The sequence below is a fragment of the Daldinia decipiens genome (genome assembly GCF_022478715.1).
Source record: "Daldinia decipiens strain CBS 113046 unplaced genomic scaffold F4813scaffold_20, whole genome shotgun sequence".
In the NCBI taxonomy this organism is placed as follows: domain Eukaryota; kingdom Fungi; phylum Ascomycota; class Sordariomycetes; order Xylariales; family Hypoxylaceae; genus Daldinia; species Daldinia decipiens.
Genome location: NW_026054563.1, coordinates 1 through 12,059, shown reverse-complemented (window position 1 = coordinate 12,059; position 12,059 = coordinate 1). Strand labels below are relative to the sequence as shown.

The window sequence follows — 12,059 nt, the reverse complement described above, 5'->3', positions numbered from 1 at the left end:
GTTATGGAGGGGGGATTTCACGAATTTTTATGCGGGCGGTGAAAATAATTACAATTCTCAAAATTTTTTTTCTGTTTTTCCCCATCCCACCTTTGCCGCCGGAACTAACATAATTCCGGTTTAGCGTCTTAGGGTACGTACTCGGAGGGACGGTCTAAGTTCAGGGTCCAGCCTTTTGGATTGGGTTGCCACTTGCTGAACCGACTGTCTAACCTATCTCCACCCCACCAAAAAAGGGTCCTCAAATATGTTTTTTTTTTCAATTCTCAAGCTGCTGAAAATACTTGAGCATAGGTATGTTCAACAGTTCCCAACATTAGGTAATATGGATGTAAACATGCGTTATGTCTATATAGGCTTACTTGCATATAATTTCTCTTGGATAACCCTTGTTTGCATTGGCTAACTAGTAACCTAGAAGACTAACCTAGAAGACTCGAAGTTGTTTTGCAAGAATTGGGATTCATTCTTATATAGGTAGCTAAGACTAGACTAAGGCAACGCAATTAACTGAGGAGTCACTCCCAAAATTGTCAGGGGGGTCCGCCAGCAAGTTTCCACCACAATGAACCTCCTAGACGTACAAATATGTAGATTGCCTCATCGGCCAAAATTTACCTGAGTACCTAAGTTAGAACCTATTTGTTCTGATTCCACCGAGTACAACTCCAAAATCCAACCTTAGAGACGCAGACTGATAATTCCATCTAAGACTTGTTAACAACTAAACTATATTCTAGTTGCCACCGCTTCCAATCAAAGCACCCGCTATCAATGTCTGAGTACGTTAAAATGTACTACAAACTTCTCCATTTCCATAGTTAATCCGTTGGGTGCCTTCTGGCCTTTCGGGAGAGCTGCTACTAGAGATACTTCGAGGCGATTAAGGCCAAACTGTAGAGTAACGTCGAAAACCGGCTCGCCTGGTTTGTTAGGCTGACTTTGGGGAGGGTATAGACGCGCACCATTATGTATCACATTCAATTTCCATTCACGCTGTTGAGCCTCCAAGAATGGTGCCACCTCTGGCTTAAGTCGGAGCCGGTAATAACTGGTAGGGGCATTCAGAACAAACTCTTGTTGGGTTTCAGTAAGACTAGCCGGAATCGTGATTGGCATTCGATTCTCAATTTGGAGTTCAGGATGAGACATGATGATAAGCTTAGGCATGATAGCTTCTGATTCCTCTGTTATTTGGTTAATGATATTACAAACACGATATCTAAAGGAAAACTCTTACTGATTGGGTGCGGTCGGTATTTCTGGGCTTCAAGGATTTCTGCAGCTGACAACTTTGGGGGTGGTGGTGGAGGTGGTGGCGGCGGCGGCGGCGGCGGCGGCGTAGGAAGGGCGCCATTTGGTATAGCGTTAGGTAGGGAGTTCGGCAAGGCGCTAGTTAGAGCATTCGAGGCAGGGGGTATCACCGGGGGTGCGAATTGCTGATGGTTCGTGAACGCTGGGGACGGTCGAACGGCATCCTCGGACTTCGTTAACCCTGCGGCCGACGGACTAGGAGGGCCTGCAGAAGCGGACATGCTTCTGGCCTTCTCGAGTTGGCTCAGGCTGACCGAAGTTGCTGTCGAACCGCCAAAGGGGTTTCTACTTATAGGTGTACCATTGCGAGTGATCTCCCCTTCGCCGGATTGGCCTGTCACTGGGGCCGGCGATCCTGTAGCGCTGTTCTTCCCGCCAACGTGAATGGTAATCTTCTTAGGATGTACAGGAGTCTCCGAGTTGGGCGGCATCTTCAGCTTGATCTTTGGCTGTGGCTGAGGCGGCTCTGGAACATGAAGCTTGGCCTCCCTTAGTTGTTCTTGAAACAGTTCCTGCAACAGTTAGTCAATCAGATTTGACCAAATAAGATAGGAAACCCTACCTCAAGCTCCTGGGCCATAAGGGAGATCTCACTCCCATCCTCGTTGTAATGGTAGGCGTTCTTCCAGATTAGACTGGCCTGGTCCTCAAAACTAGCCCAGCTTTTGAAATCAGTCACGTATGTTGCCCCTCCTCTGCCATGTTGACCTCGGACTTGTTTCTGTAGCGCCTTGAGCGACAATGGCTCCTTGATGACCTCATAGTAGTCCCTAAGGGTTCGAGGTGGTAGGTAGATGAACGGCTCGAAATACGGATATTCGCCACTCCAGGCTTATCAGTCGACTGCATACCAAAGGATTAAGATAGACCTACGTATCGTCTTTTTTTCGGAGTAGCTCCTCCACAATCTTCTCTTGTGCCTGTTGAAAGGTCAAGTCCTTGTATGAGACCTCTTCATAGTGAGTATCAGCTTTGCCTGGCGTCGGTCCGCGGGCTGCGACTTTTCGAGCGTGCGCAACAGGATTCTTCGGTGGTCGACCAGGTCGTCGTCGTTTTCGGGCTGCCGGACCTGGCTCGCCATCTTCATCTTCTCCATCTTCATCCTCTTCATCTTCTTCGTCCTCGTCATCCTCGTCGGCCTCCTCATCCTCTTCGTCAATCTCCTCGTCTTCCTCGCCCTCTTCACCTTCAACTTCTTCATTTTCGGCTTCTTCGTCTTGGGCTACCTCTTCCGCATCGGTTTCCCGACTGGTTTGTACATTTTGTACGCTGACGTCCTTCTCTTCCTCTTCTTCACCCTCGGCATCCTCATCGCCTTCATTATCGTCTGGCTCGGGGGTTGGTGGCAGTGGAGTAGCAACGGCAGTATAGGTGCCGGTCTTATACGCAGGGTTGTGTTTCGTCATCAAGTTGCTAACAGCTTTACGCACTCGTTCGGCATCGCCAAATGTCATAGACGTGCGCTCGCTGACCTCTTTTGCGTTTTGAACCATACGCTTGAGATCGCCCTCCAGGACAGATAAGTTGGTATATTCGCCATTCTTCAACTTCTGTTCGATCGATTCGAGGGAGAGAGGAAGGCGTATTTTCTGGTAATATTCCGGATCCTTGCTTCGAGAAGGAAGCTTCTCAAAGTAAGGTGAAACTGGGCGGCCACTGTAACAGGCGATGAGTTAGCTATATTGTTTACAAAGTGCATCTTCACTCTACCAAGTAAAATGCAGGTTGAAAGTGAAGCCCATGATAGGTGTCGAAGGGATATATTATTGCATGCAAGTAATAATAAAAGAGCTGTGCATACTTCTTGTCGGTGGTAGCTCTGATTGATTCCAAAATATTTAATCCGTACGCAGTAGTTGATTCTTTGGTCTCACCATTCATGAGATCTCCGAATTCCTGTAGTAGCAATCAAATTAGAGATGAGTAGATAGGGGGAATAGGGGAACAAGAGCCCCAAAACTGCAGAATTCGGAGGTTCGAGGTTGTGAGCATGCATAGAGGACAGGCAGGGTGTTCGGCGGAAAAGGCGTTGCATCTGAATAGAATTCGAAGCTTTTGTCCTAAACCCCCGCCTCCCTAGCTCTAACTCTCGTCTCCCAGCTTTCAAAATAATCCACACAGGTTCGCATCGCATCGCATCGCATCGCGGCTACAGTGCACAAGAACCCAATGTAGGCAATGTAGGCAATGTAGGCAATGTAGGCAATGTAGGCAATGTAGCCGTGCTGCAGCAAGGCTTACGCGCAAAATGCTGTGGAAGGTCAAATAGAGATTCGGAGTAGATAACATACCTCTACTAGTCTGCGACGCTTAGCAGCTCGGTCATTAGAGTCATTTGCCGACGAGTCGATGCCATTTGCACCGCTAGCCTTCCTCTTATTTTCCATTGCTGAGGCGGAAAAAGGATTGCGGGCGCATCCAGAAGCGGCCCGAGGTGTTGCAGCTTGTAGCTTGCGGTATTGCGCGATCAATGGAAAAGTCAATAAGCTTTAGCTGCTAGGATGATGGGGTTGCAGGGCCTTTGACGCGATGCGATGGTGGTGATGATTTGTGGGAATGTCCGACGCGGATTGCTGGTACTGCTACTAATAACTTAAGACGGATAGGAGAGGGAACTTTTCAACTTTTCTACCTATCCTCTTTGGTCAATACATGTACCTATCGATATAGATTAACCGAATTACAAATTACCTCAGCAGACAGACATCTTGCCCTGAAAAATCAACGCCAAGAAGAATAGAGTAGGTATATATTGTCACAATGCAGAGAGTTGATACGATACGCATATCTAGTCGTCCTGCGAAGGCGTCAATGTATAGGTAACTAACAATATTATGGGGAAAGCTTGTGCGCAAAACGTTCGTTGAAAGTAATAGGCCACTAGCTGCCAGCTGCAAACATCCGTCGACACTCAATGTTGCCGGTCCAGCCCGCCCCTAGCAACCAAAAATTAGGTAACACAACCTTCTGTTACAGCACCAATGCGCCACAAGAAAAGAATATATGGTGCACAGACCTAAGTTAGTATGTCATAGTTTGTTGTCCATTCCTTAGCAGCTTAGCGTCCTGCCAGCCCCTGCCCCTCAGATAAGGTACGAATTTGCTACGATGTGGCTTATCCTCAATTAAGGCCCCCACTTCAAGCACTGTTTACTTCCATCTTCCATGCAACCAAAATTTGGGGACCGCAACTTCGACCTTTAAGAATCGCGCTCTTATCCCCCCAAAATACTAATAACCCTACAACTTGAAGGTTGTAACTTCTTCTTCGTTTAGGCTACTTCAAGGTTTGCCTGTAACTCTTCAAACATTTTGCCGTTTGATTATTCTGTTTCATCTGCGCGCACAGCAGTGTTGGAGGACGCATATCCACTCCGACAAGCAACAAGCGACAAGCGACGGGAGCGTCTTTACTCCCCCCCCCCCCTCCTCACGCGACAGCATACATTTTCGGCCAGCCGATACCTAATCTCACGCTGCCTCTTCATTTCTTCTCATACGCATAACCGTCTAGAATCTGCGCTAGCTCCTGTGCCCAATAAGCTGCACGATTAGAAGGCCATCATTCCGAACCCTACCATAAGACTTAATTGCTTCGCTAGCCATAATGCCCATGAATATTGATGTTACGCGTCGCAACAAGGCGCCTCGCCCTCTGAGCGACGATGAGCGCGCGCGCCTCGAGGAATTCATCGACTCGATCCATTATTCTGCTCGGTATGGTTGCAAGATGATTCGGTTGCGCAAGGATCTACAGTGCGTTACTAACTAAGAGGATTAGCTACTCGGACAGCGAATACGAATACCGTCATGTTCAGCTGCCGAAAGCTATGCTAAAGGCCATTCCCAAAGACTACCACGACCCATCCAAGGGCACATTGAAGCTACTATGGGAAGATGAGTGGCGTGCGATCGGTATTACCCAGGTAGGTTACTCTAGTGTTGTTGTTGATTATAGCGGTAGTCATGTGGACTAACAAGACGCGAAACTACAGAGCCTAGGCTGGGAGCACTATGAAGTCCACGAACCCGAGCCGCACATCTTACTATTCAAGTAAGCTTTTCAGCATCCAATCCACCTAATCGAATAATGCTAACCCTGCCAAGGCGACCTCTCAATTATCAAGCACCTCAGTGATCTATGAACAATCCAAATATGAACGCTGACCTATTACCTCGTGAGGGGTTTGACTATCGTTGTAAATTATTCTTGATACGCCCATCCACTGCACAGCGACATATGCATATGTTGGAGGATAATGCTAAGCGACGATTTATGGCCGTTTTTAATCGATTCAACTCTATTCACCCATCTGGTTTCTGGCTCGACCCGCCGAGGTGTAAACGGGGCTGTTCTCCCCTATCGATGTCGTTCATAAACTTAGAAGGCCATAAAACCATACGACAGTTCGCGGCGTGGAACACGTACAGATGAGAATGATGGTTATTGGCATCTATTTCAGGGCACGAAGGAGACCTGGGCGGCTCGGTTGTGATGGCAGCGGATACCCTGATTATAAGGAATTAGATTCTCTACGAGCCCGCGCTCTATTCCTGTTGGGACACATTGGTCAGTTACCTTTGGGTTATAGAAATCCATAGGAACTCGAAAGAATAGAGCATAATGATATCGATTAGGAAAACCGTTACGAATCGTGGTTTGATTATGATAAGCTACCTACCTATTAACAAACACGGCGAAGCCTGCATGACAGGGACATGGACGTCAATACATACATAATAGAATTTGATACCAGGAAGAGCTTTTAGCTTTACCAGATACAGTAGCGATTTGAATACCTATGTAAACATACTAAGATCTTGGACAACTTAACTTTATCTGTGTATGTATCTGTGTATGTACTTGCTGTTCCTGGGCATTTATTTTTATCTGCATTTCTTACTGGTCTAGGTTGGGCAGGGCTTTGAACCTTGGCTACGGGATTACTGGTAAGCCAACCAAGATCCTGCAATATAGCACAGACGATGGCCTCCGTCAAATAAGATCCAAGTAGAAAGGGGTTCGTCAATTAATAACAATGCTCTTTTAATCTATTTAGCATACGATCAATAGTCGCTGAGCCGACAAGCTTGGTACAATAGATATGAATCACGTAAGAAGATTGAAGTGGCAAGTTATCACAAAGGACACCAAGGCAATACCTATGTAACGTTAAGTACCTAATTGAATATTGGAATTCCTTAGTAAGTAATACATAGGATACATCCAGATTAGTAAAGATTAACTCTAGTGTACATAGACGCAGGTGTCATCGCTCCACTCTGTTCTCTGTGTGACCAGGTACGAGGTATCGGCAGGTTGCAGATGAGTGGAAGCTTCCGGGCTACCGTTTCTAGAACTTCCCATAATAGGCACCTCCACTGCGGGAGCTGCCAATTAAGTTAGCACATGCAAGGCAGTGCTGACAGAAAACACAGATAGGTACGTCCCTACTATCTGATGTATCACTCAGCAAATGGACCCTGGGGCAATGCAAACTGGCAACATTCTATTATCCGTAGTTCAAAAAAAAATCAATACGGGCCTGTCTACAGACCACAATCGTATGACGTTGAAAAGTGAACACGCTGGCAGTTTTATCAATAAAATATATTACGACTTTAATATTCTCCATTCTATTTTGTACGATTTTCGTAATTATTGAGCCTGGCTTTTCATCCAAGTTCTAACAAAAGGTTAAAAGGTTAGGTGGCTCTAAGATTGTACTTCGTACTTGCATTATACATTAGGTACATGATATTATGTACCTATCCCTAGTCGCTACTTGGAATTTAACCGTAGCAGCGTATCAGAGTTGCTCCTCCGAGTTTCTTACCATTACCACCTTACCACCTTGCCAACCTATATTATACGTATCCTTTTAAACAAATACCGAAAAGAGAAGAAAGGCCAGGCCTTGTCTTGTCTTCTCCTCACAATCTAATAAATAATAATTAGGTGTCCATCCATCCATTCCTCCACCTATATACCCGGCACGATTCCGCCGTTATGAAGTCCGCGAAACTCTTCTACCTGTCACTCTTTGCGCTTTGGGGGACACCTGGGCAATGTAAGAGCAGAGACGCTCGAGATGATTCATGCGCAGTATGTCGCCTTCATTGAGCAACGTAGTTATCTATTTATGTCTTACCGCCAGTTCTCTGGCAGCGACGACATCCCAATATCAGTTTATTATTTCTAACGAAACTGAAACTGTCCAGATCTCACCCCGCGCCATCGTATCCGACGCTTGTGCCTCTTATTCCACACTCGAGAAACTGAACCGTAAAGTCAAGCCAGCCTTAGACGAGCTAACCAGAGAAACCGACTTCTTCTCCTACTACCGCCTCAACCTGTTTAATAAAAAATGCCCCTTCTGGAACGACGAAAATGCCATGTGTGGCAATATAGCCTGTGCAGTGAACACAATAGATAACGAGGAGGATATACCCAGGATATGGAGAGCAAGCGAGCTCGGCAAGTTAGAGGGGCCGTCTGCGAAGCATCCCGGGAAGAAAGTCCAAAAAGAGCGACCGAAGAAGCCACTACAAGGTCTCTTGGGGGAGAACGTCGGCGAGAGTTGTGTAGTGGAGTACGACGATGAATGCGACGAGCGAGATTACTGCATACCGGAGGACGAAAGCGCAACGGGCAAAGGCGACTACGTTAGTTTAGTCCACAACCCTGAGCGTTTCACTGGATACGCTGGCGAAGGTGCCAAAATGGTATGGGACGCCATCTACAGGGAGAACTGCTTCCAGAGGTCTTCGTTCCCGCATTCCGCCTCCCTTGGGACCAGCCCTGTGGCTGAAGGACCAGCCGCACAGGATTTCCGCAACGTGCTTCAGGATGCTGAACGACAGCAAATATTGCAACTGCATCAACAAAATCCAAGCACTACCTTCACGCAGACTGGGTTAGAGAACGAAGGAGAGTGTCTAGAGAAGCGCGTGTTCTACCGTGTCGTCTCCGGCATGCATGCGAGCATTAGTACGCATCTTTGCTGGGACTTCTTGAACCAGACTACCGGCCAGTGGCAACCCAATCTAGGATGTTACAAAGCAAGGTTACATACCCACCCCGAACGTATTTCCAACTTATATTTCAACTACGCTCTCGTCACACGTGCTATTGCCAAGATTGGTCCGCACCTGCAGAGCTACACGTTCTGCACCGGCGACGAAGACCAGGATACAGCTACGAAGGCCAAGGTCCTCGCCGTAACTCAGAGTGCGGCCTCAGTACCTCAGATTTTTGACGAGGGCCTCATGTTTAAGAATGGTGAGGGTCCGTCTCTAAAGGAGGATTTTAAGAACCGGTTTCGGAATGTTAGCCGCGTGATGGACTGCGTGGGTTGCGATAAATGTAGGCTATGGGGCAAATTACAGACTGCAGGATACGGTGCAGCGCTGAAGGTACTGTTCGAGTTTGATAACGATAGCGAGGATATCCCGGTGCTGAAGCGAACAGAACTCGTAGCGCTGTTCAACACCTATGCCAGGCTAAGCAGTTCCATGAAAGCTCTTGTTGGATTCAGGAGCATGGTCGAGGCTGAGGAGAAGCCCATACAGGCGATACCTGACCGGGCCAAAAAGCCACATGCGGTAGACATTTCAAAAAATACACCGGAAGCAAAACCAGAAGCCGAGTCGGAGCTCGAGGAGGAGTGGGACGAGAAAGACAATGTGCCACCTAAAAGGGAACGCCGCAGCCCGGAGACGGCAAGTGAAGCTTTCAATGAAGAGCTTTCCAAGGTATACAAGGCATTTAAGATTGTCGTAAAATCTTGGGTACTTTTTCCGAAGACAGTGTGAGTCGGGATCACCTTTGCTGTAACTCTCACGCCGAAATGCTGATATGTTCTAGGTTCTATATTGTCCTCTTGGAGTTCAAACGCCTCTGGGAGTTCTATATCGGTTTACCCGTCTCGCCCCGTTCCTGGGGGTTCGCGCGGCCTAGCCTTGATGAGCTGTAGAACTGCGTTTGTATACTTGGGATTCGCATCAACGGCACTTGTTCAGGGTTAGGCGGTCACCAGGCGCTTTTGTGTACGTGCCTGAATTGCCAGCGATAGCATCAAGCTAGCATCCATAGGCGGAGTTTTTGGCGTTTGATTTACGGATGGGGTGGTATTTGCAGACCACAGAAGAGAAATGGGATTATATCATCATGTCTATAACAATTAAGGTCTGTCACTATTTGTGAAGGCAGAATAGTATATCACATACCATTTATAAGCATATATCCATGTCTTGTATCTTCCCTTGTTGCCATGTTAAGCAAGGGCTGTCCACGTCTGCACTTCGATATACATAACCAACCCTTACACAACTAACCCCCGCATTATTACAGCCCTCGTCCTATTCTAGTTAACCCTCCCCAACCCCCCTCTTCCCTCGCACCGGCAGCTCGGCATGCGTAATCACGTTCCCGATCTTGGCCTTCACGCCGCGCACCGGAACCCGCATCGCTAGCACTTCGGCTTGCGGGCCGGCTGCGAATACACGCTCGGTATGTCGCTTGACGTCAGCAGAGGGCGCGACAAAGGACCACGCTATGGAGATGTGGAAGGCGTCGTCGTCGCTGCCGCCGGAGAAGGCGTAGAGAGGTGGTTGTTGGTATTCCTGCACGAGAGCGTTGCATCGCTGGAGAAGGGCTGCTAGTTCTGGGTTGTGCGGCTGCTGCTGCGTTGGGAGTGGGGGTGGGTTATCTGAGGGGCTGATGGTAGGTGCATCTGTCTTAGAACTACTTCCTTTCCCTTTTTCTGGTTTACCGACACGCTTCCTACTACTTCTTCTATCGGCCACCGAAGCCGAGGCAGGGACAGGGGCAGGGGCAGGAGGGACAATGGCAGCGGGAGCAGGAGGGCAACCAGTACTCCCCACCCTAAGTACCAAGAACGAACGCTCAGACTCGCTTGTGCGATGCCATTCCAACCCCCGTGGCGCGAGATCAAAGGGTCCGACATTGCTGCGCTTGATACGTGCGATTAACTGCTCCAGGAAATCATCTTTCTCCGCGGTGCTTAGCACGATGGGCCGCGACAGGCTGATGTGCAGCGGCTGCGGAGTGCCCAAGTCCGACTCCAGGAAGGACGTGATGCTCACTGATAGGGGCGCGAGTGCTGTCTGGAGGTCAGACAGCAGGGTGGAGAGGACATTGCGCTGGGAAGTGGTGGGGTGCCCTGGAGTTCGTCAGTGACGTGTTATGCACCTATGGATATCTGAAATCTGCGTGTATGGACATAGATCCTAGGACTTGACTTACACTCGATGTACAAGTGGCTCGGCCAGCTGCCGACCCTATGCGGATTCACGCGTTTGCGGCCCTGGTGCAGCGTTGGGTCGTCGGATGTGCTCACCCGCACCGTGGACGCGTATAGGTCGTGAAATGCATCGGGGAGCGGCGGGAGCGCAGCCGAGTCCGCTGTTGTCTTTTGCCGTTTAGTTGCAGATGCCGCCTCCCCAGCTTCAGACTCCGAGTCGGAGGAAGAGTAGTCTACTAACGCCATCTAGCTATATGCTCAAAAGCTATATATATATATATCACATTGCCGTATTTCCTTTTCTGAAAAGGTAAGAGAATCGATGGTCTGGTGAGTCTGTACCTGAGTAGGTACTGGGTACATGCCTCTTAGGTGTACAATTATCGAACTTCGTTAGCTGCAACCAACGGATATTGGAAGCATGTTTTGAGATAGCGGTGCCCTTTTCACATTAGCTCCTGCTTTTGGTGTTACCCGACCCGCATTAGCGGCGGCTGCAACCCGTAGGGCTGAGAGGGCATATGTAGGTAGACAGGGTACCTCCATAGCATACCTTATGCCTAAAAGTAGAGGTGTAATAGCCAGTTCCTTATATACGCGTGTGTACATGTTTTATGTAATTGTCTTTGGTTCATTTCAAAGTGGTTAGATATAACTGTATCAATATAACTATACCTATTAAAAGTCTTCATTCTTATTTTAAACAGTAAAGTGGCATTAACACTCTTATCAATATGCGCTCTTTGCAACTGTACAAGAATATCTTTAAGTGCTTATAAGGTAGTTGTGTAAATATTACGTGGTATATGTTACATATAGTATACACTATGTTTAAAGCGGAATAGCAACTACATAGTTGTTTGATTTAGAACTAGTAGCAACACTTCCAGTTATATAACTGTATAAGCTACTACTATACCCTTTGGGGCTTTGAAAAGAAAGCTATAAGTATAAAGAAGAGGCTTGTATGTTAACATTCTTACGTTCTTAATTTAGAAGCCGTGGGTATTGATGCTAAACATCAACCACGAATCGTAGAATACTTAGCTAATGCTATACAACAGGTGAATATTTTCCTCTCTTTTCAATAACAAGATGTTTAATAACTATAATTAGAACTTAAGTTGCGTTTATAATTGATTATTAGAAAACATGTGTAAGTTGTAAAGACGCAAGAGAATTAGCACGTACATTAAAAGATTCCTTGTTCTATACATGATAATTCTATTTTTTCCACTGGTTCTTCTGCAGGAGAGATTCTTGGTGTAAAGCAAATGTATAATTCTATCTAATCTAGACTATTCTTAACCTAGAGAACAAGTTAATCAACATATGATAGCAATACAACTGCATATAAGACAGGACTATTTTAACAAATTCCGTAGTAAGTCAAACCACCCTTACTGGGGCCACCCTAGTGGGGGCCACCCATTTCCCATACAAAATCAACGATTTCGCATATTTGTATTTAATTAAAGA

At 47.2% G+C, this 12,059-nt stretch overlaps 4 protein-coding genes across 4 annotated transcripts; 2 read left to right on the top strand and 2 right to left on the bottom strand.

The window, feature by feature from the left end:
* Positions 1-771: 771 nt before the first annotated feature.
* On the bottom strand, positions 772-3,701 carry F4813DRAFT_390150 (Bromodomain-containing protein; the record flags this gene model as incomplete). The annotated part of the gene is made up of 6 exons (XM_049246964.1): positions 772-1,187; positions 1,241-1,826; positions 1,877-2,138; positions 2,188-2,970; positions 3,116-3,210; positions 3,606-3,701. The coding sequence occupies 6 exons, from the start codon at positions 3,699-3,701 to the stop codon at positions 772-774; spliced, it is 2,238 nt and encodes a 745-aa protein (XP_049098768.1).
* A 760-nt stretch (positions 3,702-4,461) lies between these two features.
* Positions 4,462-5,599, top strand: F4813DRAFT_111803 (regulatory subunit of cyclin-dependent kinase). The gene is made up of 4 exons (XM_049238512.1): positions 4,462-5,031; positions 5,096-5,240; positions 5,310-5,368; positions 5,422-5,599. The coding sequence occupies exons 1-4, from the start codon at positions 4,922-4,924 to the stop codon at positions 5,450-5,452; spliced, it is 345 nt and encodes a 114-aa protein (XP_049098767.1). The 5' UTR covers positions 4,462-4,921; the 3' UTR covers positions 5,453-5,599.
* A 1,310-nt stretch (positions 5,600-6,909) lies between these two features.
* Positions 6,910-9,565, top strand: F4813DRAFT_361913 (endoplasmic oxidoreductin). The gene is made up of 3 exons (XM_049243567.1): positions 6,910-7,420; positions 7,537-9,125; positions 9,182-9,565. The coding sequence occupies exons 1-3, from the start codon at positions 7,325-7,327 to the stop codon at positions 9,288-9,290; spliced, it is 1,794 nt and encodes a 597-aa protein (XP_049098766.1). The 5' UTR covers positions 6,910-7,324; the 3' UTR covers positions 9,291-9,565.
* Positions 9,544-11,179, bottom strand: F4813DRAFT_361911 (uncharacterized protein). Its single transcript, XM_049243566.1, has 2 exons — positions 10,583-11,179; positions 9,544-10,499 (listed from the first exon to the last, which is right to left on the bottom strand). Exons 1-2 carry the CDS (start codon positions 10,824-10,826, stop codon positions 9,685-9,687), a joined length of 1,059 nt encoding a protein of 352 aa, XP_049098765.1. The 5' UTR covers positions 10,827-11,179; the 3' UTR covers positions 9,544-9,684.
* Between the last annotated feature and the right edge of the window lie 880 nt (positions 11,180-12,059).